This window comes from Salvia hispanica, chromosome 4 (genome assembly GCF_023119035.1).
Source record: "Salvia hispanica cultivar TCC Black 2014 chromosome 4, UniMelb_Shisp_WGS_1.0, whole genome shotgun sequence".
Taxonomy (NCBI): domain Eukaryota; kingdom Viridiplantae; phylum Streptophyta; class Magnoliopsida; order Lamiales; family Lamiaceae; genus Salvia; species Salvia hispanica.
This window is the reverse complement of record NC_062968.1, coordinates 29,977,363-29,990,418: the sequence shown is the minus strand read 5'-3', so window position 1 is coordinate 29,990,418 and position 13,056 is coordinate 29,977,363. Positions and strand designations below refer to the sequence as shown.

At 35.8% G+C, this 13,056-nt stretch overlaps 3 protein-coding genes across 3 annotated transcripts; 1 reads left to right on the top strand and 2 right to left on the bottom strand.

Moving 5' to 3' along the window:
- Nucleotides 1-4,643: 4,643 nt before the first annotated feature.
- On the bottom strand, nt 4,644-6,273 carry LOC125185532 (protein RADIALIS-like 3). The gene is made up of 2 exons (XM_048082081.1): nt 5,919-6,273; nt 4,644-4,897 (listed from the first exon to the last, which is right to left on the bottom strand). Exons 1-2 carry the CDS (start codon nt 6,167-6,169, stop codon nt 4,870-4,872), a joined length of 279 nt encoding a protein of 92 aa, XP_047938038.1. The 5' UTR covers nt 6,170-6,273; the 3' UTR covers nt 4,644-4,869.
- A 2,613-nt stretch (nt 6,274-8,886) lies between these two features.
- Nucleotides 8,887-10,488, top strand: LOC125220876 (proteoglycan 4-like). Its single transcript, XM_048123008.1, has one exon. It carries the CDS (start codon nt 8,887-8,889, stop codon nt 10,486-10,488), a length of 1,602 nt encoding a protein of 533 aa, XP_047978965.1.
- A 138-nt stretch (nt 10,489-10,626) lies between these two features.
- On the bottom strand, nt 10,627-13,056 carry LOC125222812 (tubby-like F-box protein 5). The gene is made up of 4 exons (XM_048125639.1): nt 12,102-13,056; nt 11,927-12,014; nt 11,617-11,749; nt 10,627-11,540 (listed from the first exon to the last, which is right to left on the bottom strand). The coding sequence occupies exons 1-4, from the start codon at nt 12,441-12,443 to the stop codon at nt 10,880-10,882; spliced, it is 1,224 nt and encodes a 407-aa protein (XP_047981596.1). The 5' UTR covers nt 12,444-13,056; the 3' UTR covers nt 10,627-10,879.

Here is a 13,056-nt window from a genome sequence, read left to right as displayed (position 1 = left end):
TTTTCATGTGTTTCTTTTTAATTATTTCATGTTATGCTTGTTTCATACTACTACTACTTATATGGTTCACTAGAGTGTTTCATGTGGTTTTAACTTTTAAGTAAAGATCATGTCATTAGTGTGAGTCTAACTCGATCAAATTACAACCTCATAAATTAGCTGATATCATATGGATAGATGGTAATATCATTTAATGCCTCTTTACATTAATGAATGTAAAATTAGCTAGTTCAAATTTTTCCAAGGAATGACAATGATCATTTTGGAAGTTCTTGTTTGTTTTTTCATAGAGTTTTTTTGTGTATACGTACTTCATTATTTGTGCTGTATGATCCGATCGGAGAGAAGCGATTGAACTTGTGCTATGAATAAAGCAAGCAGGCTTTGCATTTAATAATGATTTTTTTCACATTTAAAGCATTTCTACTGTGCAGATCTTTTCAAGGGTGAAAAAACTAGCATAACTTTCAACGTCTGCCCAATTTCAGTCTTTTTCAGACATGTATGTGTGTGCCAATTTTCGACCAGAACTACGCACCTGGTTACTTATTTTTTTCCTCTTAAAATGTTATGATAGCCTGAAGTAGTGGTGGCCACGGTTCGAAAACCGCCGGTTCCGGTTCGTCAAAATCATGAACCGTAACCGTGCTTGATTAAGCATCGGGAGTCATCATAAACTGAAACCAAAACCGCCGTATTCTTTGCGGTTGAGGCTTATGTTGTGTACGTGGATGAATTTGGTGGTACGGTTATACTTTTCTTCATATTCGGCAAGAGAGAGTACTACAAACTACTTTCAAATTGAGCTTGAACAAGTGATCTATCGGGAATGGTTAGTTCAAAAACTCTCGAGGTTTCATTATCATCAAAAGGCAAATTTTGAAGTGGACTAAGATCAATAGAGCATAAATTTTGATAATAGAAATCTAAGATCTTAGTTGTGCCGGCTAATTTCCATTTGGATCCAAGCACTTAGCAATTAAAAACACAGTTGGAATTTCACTAAAATACTTCAACCATTTTTTCAATCATATAAAATAAAACACACATTAACTCACGAGATCTAGCATTTTTCATGCATGTTTTAAAACAGAGTGCTATATACATGCAATGCTCCTAACACACGAGCAGATGTGCAATAGTAAACACCCAGATAATTCAACGGTAGCACTTTTGAAAGCTTTGAACAATTGACCTTAAACTCATGCTTTGGTCCCAACAATTAGGCGTAAGAACTATATCACCATAGGGATTAGTTCTAAAAAATCGCACAAAGCATCTCTATGCTCCAAAGTAAATTGAGGCAATCATATGTAGGTTCCATCTAGTAGACACATCCATTATAAGAGTTGTATACACGATGTTCTGATACTGACAATATTTTTTCCAAGCCTTGCCAAGCTTGAAGTGGATCAGCCTCTAGCTTTGCATTTCTAATAGGATCAACATGCTTTTGCCATAAGAAAAGCATCTTGTACATAAGTTCAAAATACTTAGACATACACATCTTTGATGAAAATACTTACCATCGATAATCGGAAGCCTGCGCATGATAAGTCGCTAATACTTGCGGTATTGGCGTTGCATTAATCAAAAGCAATAGAAAACACCTTATTGCATAATTGATATTCATTCAAAACTTGAATAATTAAAAGCAATTGCATTTGCGGTGTGTGGTGTAGGAAAATCTCTAAAAGCAATTAAACGTTTGTTCAAAGACCAACTATTGTCCATAAAGTGGTAAGTAATTCCCATGTATGCATGCTTTTGGAAAGCGTCGAGTCCATACATGTGAGCAAATATTCACTTTGTGTCCCAAGTTACTCAAATATCGTGATAAATCTTTTTTTCATTTCAGTATATTGATTTTTGGTAGATCGTTGAATACTAGTTCTAGGTAGTCTTTTTGAGTTAATTATAACACTCTTTCATCGAATCTTCATAATCTTGATTATCTTAATACCAAAAGGAAGATGATGCATGGCAGCAAATTTAGCCATAACGTCGGTAGTATGCTTATGATCATATCTTAAAGAGCGGAGGACGGCGTACACATTTGAGACGAAGCGGCGGAGCCATGGGCTTTCGCACTTTGGAAGTTGAGTTGGGTTTGGCTAGCCGGTATGCCCATATAGTTCGGGATAGAGGTTTGGTTTGGCCATGTCTAGCCTGAAGATTCACGGCATTCTTGGATAATTTAAAAAATTATTTGATTTATTAAATTTGAAAATTTCGAACTATATAGAAAATGTGTTGTAAACTTTGAATAGTAAGAATTGTAATGAAATCTTGAAATATATATGGCCAGCTTCATAAATTAAAGATTCAGCTACACCGAATTATCAGTTTAACCCAACCCATTTTCTTGATAAAAAAAAATTGGAATATTGCAATAATAACTCTATGTGCATGTTATAGGAAAAAAGTTACAGTTTAGTGATAACTTTCAACCTATTATTTTGATAATCACAATGTCTAAAATGCAAGACTAAATAACAAGAAAATTATACAATCATGAAAAGCTTTATATTATAGTTATCTATCCATCAAAATTTATATTCATACTATATTCTTGTAAGAAATAAAGTTCAGTGATGTGTAAAAACCAAAGCATGGGTATTGTTGTTCTTGTTCTTGTACGTATAGACAATTAACCATAAAATAAAAGTGATGATGGGTACAATATTAATACTACTGTTATGGATGTTGATTAGGCTAACCTATTTTGTTTTAGGCCAACACTATCCAGCTCAAGCTATTTTAGGGCTCAAATTAAGCGTTAACCACAGATCTTCGTTTTCAGGCTAGCCAGTAAAACTAGAAAGTACTCCTATATGATAAAAGGAATTAACATATTTAAATTTGACGGATAACTATACTTTTGTAAAAATAAAAAGGTAATTTTCTTAATCAAATCACTGGAATCATATGAAGGTTATGTAAATTATGGCCATAGTCGTGTTGGGGTGGGAAGAAAAGAGAATAAGAAAAAAAAAAAAAAGAAAAAAAAAAAAGGAGGAAAACAAAATTGGAAAAAAAGTAAGCTTTTTGTGACCTAAGTAGATGGAGTATCTAATTTCTCCCCCATTATCCCTTTAATACTTGACACAACCCTATTAACTTAGAGAGCTCCTACATAAATTATTGATATTTGCAAACATTGATCTATTCTTTATTTTTATTGTTGCATATTGATGTAGTAACTCCAGTATGATAATAAAGTACTACTGTAGTAAATTATAAATATGGTAATGTGGTTTTTTTAATTACTTAAATTAACAAAATTTTCAAAGGATGTGTCGTGATGAACTCATCCTCATCATGCAACATTTGATTTAGTACATTAATCATTTACCATTATATAATAGTAGACGCATAATATAAAAGTCAACATAAAATAGAATTACGAATGCCATCATTAATAGGTAGAGGTGGTAAAAGATTGGGCTAGACCACCTTATCTTAGCCCGAAGATGAGCTAAGTGGGCTTGGCCTGAAAATTCATAGGTTGCCAAATAGCGATATCCAATCTCAAGAGATAGAGAATACTAGTACGGAGTACTATTTTAATTTAATAGTGAAAAAAATAAAAAATTAAGACGTCCGTCGTGGCACCGCAATGGCGAACGTCACGACATACGTAGCCGGAAATCTGCGGATGTGCGGTATCCGCAGCGGATGTCCGCATCCGCCCCTCTCTCGCCTAATGGAGGACGTCCCGCGCGGACGTCCGGCACGCCGGTCCGATGTTCGGCGGGACATCCTCCATTGCTGATGCTCTTACAGTGATGACACTTTGAATTATATTTAATTTAATTATAAAATATAAAGAATATATAATTCAACATTTGATTCTTAATTTACTGTGGCATGATTTAATAGATTATAATTTTAATTGCCTACATATCCAAAAAATAGAGAACCTTGAATGAAAAATAAATAGTATCTTGGTTGTAATTTTTTTTTTACATAAATGCGGGGAATGTCCGAAAAGATAAACTAATGAATATAAGAAATACCTAATCTATCAGGAAGCAACCAACAACTAATACCCTAGTTGCTGAGCCCAAAAAGAGTGTAAATGTTTCACCAAATTAACCTTTGCTATAAGTTTCAAACATTTATTAGTGAAATTTATCTTAATTAACTAAATTTATTAAACGGTTAAGCAGCTTTAAATCACTCATCTGTTAGTGAATTTTGACTTTTTACATAAAATTTGATGTTTAAATACATAAATCTAATATTTTCACAATCCGGAAAATTCAAATTTGACTTGGCACCGATAATAATGGAGTGGCATTAAAATATTAAAATATAACAACAAATATGAAATTAAGTTAAGAATTTAAAGAATTTAAATTCATGAAAATATCATAATACATTAAAATTTATATATTTATACACTTACTTTACAGATTTAAGTAAAAAATGAAATTCACTAATATTGTAGTTTTGCAGCCTATTAAATCTTTTCAAAATAAAAAACTATCTTTCCTCTGTCTTATTTCTTTTTATTTATTTTACCATTTTCCCTATTTAACATATTTATCCATATTAGTTCTTCTATGTTCTTGATTTTAATAAATAAAATTTTCCCATGAAGATTGAGGACCAATTAAAATAAATTATCCAAGCCGAAATAAACATACCAACACTATCTTTACTATTTTTAGCCCATTCTTCCAACTTCTATATTAAATCAGAGTTCATTTATGAGAATGACATTCTGAAGAGAAACCATATCTCTGCCACAACAAATCCTTTCAGGAAAAATTCAAAAAAAAAAAAAAATTTAAATGGAAGAAAATTAACTACTATTAAATTCTCTTATTTTCTTGAACCTTAATTGGAGTATGCATTTCCTCATCACTGCAGCTTGAGATTCCTCATAAGCCTGTTAAAATTCATAATATGGAAAGTATGAGGAAATTTGCTGAAAATATATTATTACTACTATTATTTTTCTTTCTGATAAAGTGTAAAAGAAAATGTACAAAATTCAATGGTTCTAGTCACTTCTTGATCGTACTCATAACTGCAATATATAATATTTTAATCAAACCCAAATATCAAAGAAAGTTCTGTCTGAGATGATCAAAATAGAAGTGTGTAGAAGCTTAATTTTAAAAAAGATGGATAATGTGATATGATCTTATCATGCTTTATTTAAATAATAAGAAGACCATGTGGGATGATATAAACATAGGATTAGATTTCATGTGGTGCCATCAAGGAAAAATAAAATACCATATTTGATATCTTCTTGAAAAGATGCATGTACATATATAATGATAAAGTTATTTAACTCTCGAGCATTATTCTACTATTCACGTGCTTTTGAACACTATATATAAGCATGGAGCACTATATTATTCTCCTATTTTTATATTTTCCATTTCTTATTTCGTTATTATTTCTTATTTACAACTTCTAATAAAATTGATTATATCATAAACACCTATATTTTATTAAAACAATAAAAATTACATGGTTGAAATAAACGAAATATTATATATTAAAAAAAACCTATGACTGAAATAAATGGAAAATCACATAATTAAATCCTAATCAAAAAGTTAAATTGGAGTATAAGTTTATCTATAGATGTGAAATAAGAATAGAAAAAATTAAATCTGATTTTTTAATTAAAAATAAATTAAATGAATTAAAAGCCACATGGCACCCTGTGATTGGTCACAAGTTAGCGTGCGCAAAGTGTGCACTGTGCAACCTTCGCATGCTCAATCCCTGCAATGGGGTGTGAGCACGTTGTTGCGGCTGCCCTCGCTCTTTTATTTCCTTATTTTTTTCACTAGAACATGATGTAGAAGCATAGATTCAAGCTCTTTATGTACCTAACTTAAACAATGTGGTAAAATGGTGAGAGAAAGAGAGAGAGGGTATAGACTATAGACCTTAGTTCATGGGCATATTCTCTTGCAAGGGCTCTGTAGTTAGGAATGGGGACTTGATCATTCTCTATTTGCATAATGTCTTTAACTAGTATTTCATAATGCCTCCTCACTTCATCTGCTGATTTCCCACCAACTGCCCGGGCTACGTTGTGCCAACGATCCGGTGTGTCCTTGTCGTACCTTGCTAGGGCCTCCTCGAACCGCTTGTTTTGCTTGGACGTCCACGAGCATGCCAACGAGCTTGAGGCCATGGCCTAACGAAGACGGGAGAGATGAGGACAAGTGTTGTTAGGAGGTTTTCTCAACTAATTGTTCTTATATACACAAGAATATGTGATGGTGGTGGGCATTGAGATGTTATTCTATTGCTTCAAGGGACAGGACATGAAAAGAGCTCACTAAATATTTTGAGAAAGTGTAATAAAAGGACAGATATTTTCTTGTCCTTTTGTAATAGTAGGAGTATCTTTTATCTTGGATTGCAAGTGGAATTCTTGTGCAGCTGGATAGGATTAGATCCCCCTAATCTGAAGGCCTTTACTATCTAATTCTCATTTCTTACCTCCCACATTTGTCCACCATTTTTTGGATGAGTAGAGTCCACCAAAACTGGTGATAGTCCAAAAAATGCAAAATTCATATAGCTTACCAAAATTAGGGGTGAGAAAATATTTGAAATCCGAAAAACCCGATTTTATAGTTTGGACTTTTTATTTTCAGACAGTTCAGATCAAATCAGATTTATTTTTCATAAAACTCGGATTTTTGGATTGAATCGGATTAGACTAATCCAATTCGAAATACAAATGCTCTCACCTTTAATCAAAATAGCAACACAAAAGCTAACAAAGGACAAAAATCAACTGACAAGTAACTAAAACACACAAAAATACTGAATCCTACTTATCTCTCCTTTAGCAAATATAAACTCGCAATACACAACATAACAAAATGACTACATATATGATTTGCTCCATTCAACAATAACTAAACTATAATCATAATCTGAATATAAAATTAATAATGTTATGAGTGAGAAATACAAAGCAATTGTTACTTTTGTCCTTAAAATTGTGCCTAGTGCACTAAAATTATGTTTTAGGAAATTACTCCTATGTTTGTTGCAGCAGGTGATGATATGTTTTAAAGGAAAAGTGATAAAGGAACATGATCATCATTTGGAAATTTCATATATATGGGTAAATATGATAATTAGATGATCCATTTTCTCATTCCATAAATGCAATAACATGATAAAGATATGTGTTTTCTTTATCTTCTCCATCTTTGATTTATCGATTTTCATGTTATCACGTTAAAATTTTGTGCGCTAATCTCAAACACCAAACGATTTTATTTTGCATTTTATGTTAGCAATTGTGCTATCCAGCGCTGAAATTCATTGACGAACTAAATTGACTATCAAGATTTATTTATTTTTGTTTGAAATTGTCCAACATAATTCACTTTTCTCCTTTTTTTTTTCTCTTTCTCTCTATGCAATTATCGTGGACGGATGGAGTAACATATAGTAATACTAGCCTAGTTTAACTATAAATTCCAAATCACTACAAAAGAAAAGCAGCAAACGAACAAAAAAAAATATGTACGTATAAAAGAGGCAGCATGTTGTTATCCGTCAATCTCATCCATGAGAAAGAAGTGGTGACACGAAGGAGAAATTCCTAACAACAATCACAAAACATACGACGGAGCATCCACCAGCCAAACGAACAGTAAATCGTAAGAAACTTCAAACTAAAAAAATATAATGCAAACGTTTAAAGGCTAAATGGTTGATTTTCCAATTTATTCCATTTGTTTGGATAAAGATACATGTATTAGATATTATTATGCCCCTTCCTGAAAATTTCACATATAAATCCTTTGAGTGGAATAGATTCCTAATTGTACCAAAAATCTTCCTCATCAACATTGTCCTAAGTGAATGGAACATGTGACCAAAGTTGATTCCCAATTCTTTTCCTTTCAAATTTGACCCTACTATTAATTTTACAAATATATACCCTATCATTTAAAAACAGTAATCTATTTTTGAATATCCAATCACGAGGAGGAAAAAGTATTTTAATGGACCAAAATATTGTGACAGATTATTTGAATAATTAAGGGGTCCTACATTAATTTGGAAAAAAAAATATTTCGACATAATTGAATCACCAACATGGAAAAGGAGCAATATTTGATGATTCCATGGAGATAGAGAATTGTTCGAAAAGATAAGGAGATAGACCTATGTATATGTACAAACTTTTGGTGCAGCAGACATAATATGCTCATGAGATTTGATATTCTCAATTAGTACAATTTTTATTATTATCATTAATTTTTACCCGTAAATCTTGTTGTGGAAAAGAAAATTCCTACAAATTTGCTGCGACCTTAAAATTTTTATTCCATTAGTTCAATTTATTTTTGTCGTACCCTTTTCGAAGGATAACCTCCAAATCACAAGAAAAATATTTATCTTTTATTTTATTTGTTTTTTTTTTTATTTTCTATCTCAGTTTTCTTCTTTCTTTTTGCTTTATGGAGTAGTATATTTTTCTTCGTTGTTATCATGTCAATTATTAGAACGTTTGTTGCCTCAATCAGTTCTTTGATGGGATTTATTTTCTTGATTACTTTGTTGCCAACTTATCTTTCTAGTAAGGCAAAATGAAAAGGTTAACTGCTATGCTCAATAAATTTGCACAAAATCAATTTGAACAAAGAATGGATACCAAGTTTGTGGTGTAGGAAAGGGCAAAAACCTAATGGAAGAGTGAAATTTGGACAAAAGTTTAAAACTTGGACAAGTAAAGTTGATTCCTTACAAGGGCAAGAAATCATCTTCGCCAACTTCTGCATCACAAAACGGTTATAAGATATCCAGTCAGTCTTAAGCTCTCTCAAAACAATTAAGAAAAACCTTTTCTCTATTCAAAGTGTTGTTTCTGAACATTCCATGGCAGATCGAAAGTCGTTACTCTCTCGATTTTGGCCTCCTTCTGCTTCCCGCCCCACACCCACCGCCCAAACACCTGCTGCACCACCGCCAGCCACCACCACTAAACAAACACCTGCATCCCAATCTAGTAGCCAGACAAACCCCACCTCATCACCATCAACACCACCCCGAGCTGAAACCAAGACTCCAGTCAGGAAGTTGACCGCCAAAGGCAGCCCTTCTGCCCCTGCCACACCACCAAGAGCAGAGCCTCTTAAGGCATCCCCTGAGCCAAACAAATCACGGTCCCCATCCTCATCGAAACCTGCTTCACCCACTCGTTTGTCAGCTCAATCGAGATTACCCTCTTCACCCCAAGTGCGACCCCCACTTCCATCCCCGTCTCGTGTGGCCCCCTCCACGCCAAAACAAGCATCCAAACCTCATTCTCCATCCCGCGCCACTCCTCATTCTCCCAAGGGGAAACAGCCGGCTTCCCCCTCAAAAGTTTCGGCACAACCTACTAAAAAGTCCTCCACGTCAGATGAAGCCCCCATTTTAGCTTCAAAAGAGAATGATCCAAAGCCTGCAGAATCTCAAAAAGAAGCAGAGGTGAAGGAAGAGGTTAAACCTGATAGTGTTGCAGTAGCCAACGTCCAAACTCAGGTGGGGACGAGCTTCAAGCATGATGACGTGAAAGAAAAGCATTCTCAATCATCGCAACTTGACAATGCAGTGCCACCTGCCAAAGGCCCGGAGACACGTGAAATGAGCAAGAGCATGGACTCTTTCGCTGTCAATGACGGTGGAGAAGCACCCGACATCAAATTGGATGCAAAGCGTGAAGACGTGAAGGAAGTAGTGGAAGCAACAAAACCTGATGAGAAAAAGAAGGAAGTCGATGATTCTGTTGCTCCAAAGTCTACCTCTGAAGCACAAATTGTTAAAGAGGCTGAAAATCCCAGTGAAGAAGATCAGATCCACAGAGAGAAGCACGAGGCCCCAGACGTGAAGGAGATTTTAGCAACACCAGGTTACGCTACAGCTTCTCAACCGGTGAAGAAAAGCAACGCGTCTGATGCTAGTGAGAAACCTGCTCTACTAAATGAAGAACATTCCCCATCGCACAAGAACATCAGGTCCGACCATAAAGAAGTAATTCCTGATAGATCTGTCAGTGTGATAACCCTCGCAGGTGAAAATAGAGGAGCATCGATGCATATGGGGTCCGATACTACAAAAGGAGAAGTGCCAATTCACATATATCGGAGGTACAAGAGCAACCCCAATCAAAGTCCTCAAGTAACCACCGACAGAGAGGAAATCTCCAAAGGGAAAAAGTCAGAAAAGGAGAGTTGCATGGAGGACCAACAGACAGAGACATATGTAAACAACAATGCACAAGGGATCAACAACGCCATCGTGTTCAACAGTTCCATAGTTGAAGGAAGTCCAGGAGTCCACATGGTTGTTAACCATCTGCCAAAGGAACCAATCCGATCAAAAAAAGAAACAAGTTTTCCTGAAGCACAAAATGCTGAAGTTAACATGAGTCGTGCAGAGAAACTCACCTACAATAAGAAGAAGATGGCTGAGAGGTCTTCTGTTGGAAACAAGTGATTCTATTCAAGAAAAGCCTCGACGCCATGGTTACCATATTGCCATCCAGAAAGGGGAGGATAAAGACAACAAATAAATGTTCTCTAAGATGAAAATCACAAGTACACCTACATACATACATAAAAGCAGATACTGCTCTTGAACCAACACTTGCTTGTAAACATTTCATATGTGAATAAATAAACCAACATTTGCCATAGTCACTATTAACAAAGCACTTTGAAATAGCTTACTTTTACAACCTGATTTTCTACATGAGCAACACATATTAAGCTTATGAAGGGTGACTGCAAGGTACCTTCTTCAAGGAAATAAGGACCTAAAAGAATACACAGTCATATCTATTTCCATGGACGGCACTCTCGGAGGCCGTACTTAAAACAGAAAAAAACTACTCACATACTGGTTTCGTATCAAAGCTGCTTAAACAGATAGCGAAAGCTTGGAAGGCAGAGAGAGGATATTGATAGTCCATGGTAAATATGTCTTTCCCTATCTTCCCAAATTGCAAGACCACGCTCTCTTGTTCCGGGGATGGAACGTTCGCTGATGGCTCGCCGGAAGCTACGAGCTGAAAGTTCTTGACCGATGCCACTGTAGCACGCCCTCTGAAGTTCAGACACCAACACTGCAGCTGCTCATGCCATCTCGGAATTTTGTTCTTCAAAATGAGTTGTTTACCAATGCTGCTGCATTTACCACTGATAGGGACATCGGAAGCAGAATCCTGTCCTCTCCCTACGGAAGGTGTGAAGGGGCTAAAAGTATCATCAAGACCATAACTAAATGTTGCAGGAGTGGGAGCACTTCCACCTTCTTGAGTTGATGATACCGGAATCATGTGCATCGTGCAGTTCATCCTTCTTGGTCCTCTTGTACGCAGAACATTAAGTTCGTAAGCAACAGTTGCAACATTAAAGTTGCAAATAGGTATTCTTGGTGCCACCTTCTTTGGGGAAATTCTTTTCCTCGACCAACCGTGAGATTGGATTGGAGCGTTGCACGGAGGCTGAGAATCGTGAACGTAGAATTTGGATCCAAAGAAGTTGGACCTGATAAGATAAAGTCATAGTTTAAACAATAGGAGTATAATGATGATACAACAGAAAGCAAGTTACGAGAAGGTACCTCAGTTTGCCTGCATAATATTCACTGGTGTGAGAAATATCATTTGCAGCAAAAGATATGACAAAATCTGTTTTCGTAGCTCTTTTGATCCGTTTTGCTACTAACAAAAACTTACTTGCATCCCCTGAAATAGCTGTAACCGACCACGTAATCATATAAAATCAAGCTATACATGTAAAAGGTCATCATGCTATCTATCATAACACAAGTATCCAAATCAAAGCCAAATCCAGTCATAGAACTTGCCACAAACTAAGAACAGAGTAAATGTGTTCGAAAATAAGAATAGAGTGAGTGGATCATCACTTACCGGGGCTTAAGCCGAGGTATAATCTATAAGTCGATGTTTCCCTTTCTCTTCTAATGAAGCATTGAATCAAAGAATCCCTTGGTCCAGGCTGACACACACACACACATACTCAATCAATCATGAACAACAAATTAAAGAACAACACGACATCTCTACATACACAAACATAGATTACCTGCTTCAGAGACATAGGGAAAGTGAGCAAACCACATTCTTCAGGAGTCTGAACAACCTCCCTAACTACCCCCCTCCACGACCTGCAAACAGCAGCACAACACACCACAGCTCTCCGAGCAGGCCACGTAGTCTCATCAGCCTCTACTCTACCAATGATATCAAGAAGCAACTCCAGTGGCAAGCTGGCCCACCGGCTCTGCTCCACCACCGGACATGAGGAAGACGAGCCCTCAACACTAAAATCGAAGCTCCTACGCTCCCCCAACCCACATTCCTGCTCTACCTTCTCATCTATCCCCCCTTTCCCCTTGAGATCTCTTAAAATGGATATAAAGGGCATTTTTTTCACTCACACACTACTACTGTGATTTCCCAAAATTCACCTTATACGTAAATTTTAATCCAGAAAAAAATGCAGATTTGGGAATTCTTCACATTTGTGCCACCACCATTCCTCTCTCAGCAAAACATCAGGAATCAAACTAAGAAAACAAAGCCCAAAAACGAATTTATCTCACAAGCAAGAAACAACCATGAAATTTGACTAATTTCTTTCCAAAATTGCTAAAATACTCAGCAAGAAGCCAACCCAAGCCCTAATTTCACGTTTGTATGCACCCCAATACAAAGCACAATCACAAATATAGGCACAGATTCATGCATGTCCATGATTTCTCCACGGAAAAGGGACCCAATTGTCTCGGGAAAAATGAAGGAGACACATATACAGTGGATGAGAAGAAATACTTAAACAATCCCGCCATGTTCCCCACTTGTGATGAGATGCATTTTGGAAGTCGTAATCTTTTTCTTGGACTCTCCAAAGCTCTCTGTTTTGTGCTCTCTTATACTCTTTTTGAGGATCTTGATAAGTTTCATGGTCGGTAAAACTAACTGTCGGGTGGTCCTCTCACAGGAAAGGGGGAGACTGATAAATTCAGAGAGTAAGGAGA

What these genes read in the sequence shown, in the direction of transcription:
- LOC125220876 (XM_048123008.1), top strand. Translation starts at nt 8,887, where the DNA reads ATGGCAGATCGAAAGTCGTTACTCTCTCGATTTTGGCCTCCTTCTGCT.
- LOC125185532 (XM_048082081.1), bottom strand. Translation starts at nt 6,169, where the DNA reads ATGGCCTCAAGCTCGTTGGCATGCTCGTGGACGTCCAAGCAAAACAAG. An exon ending in GAATATGCCCATGAACTAAG is followed by an intron (nt 4,898 to 5,918) that starts GTCTATAGTCTA and finishes GAATTTTAACAG; the next exon opens with GCTTATGAGGAATCTCAAGC.
- LOC125222812 (XM_048125639.1), bottom strand. Translation starts at nt 12,443, where the DNA reads ATGCCCTTTATATCCATTTTAAGAGATCTCAAGGGGAAAGGGGGGATA. An exon ending in ATACCTCGGCTTAAGCCCCG is followed by an intron (nt 11,750 to 11,926) that starts GTAAGTGATGAT and finishes GGTCGGTTACAG; the next exon opens with CTATTTCAGGGGATGCAAGT. An exon ending in TATTATGCAGGCAAACTGAG is followed by an intron (nt 11,541 to 11,616) that starts GTACCTTCTCGT and finishes TTATCTTATCAG; the next exon opens with GTCCAACTTCTTTGGATCCA.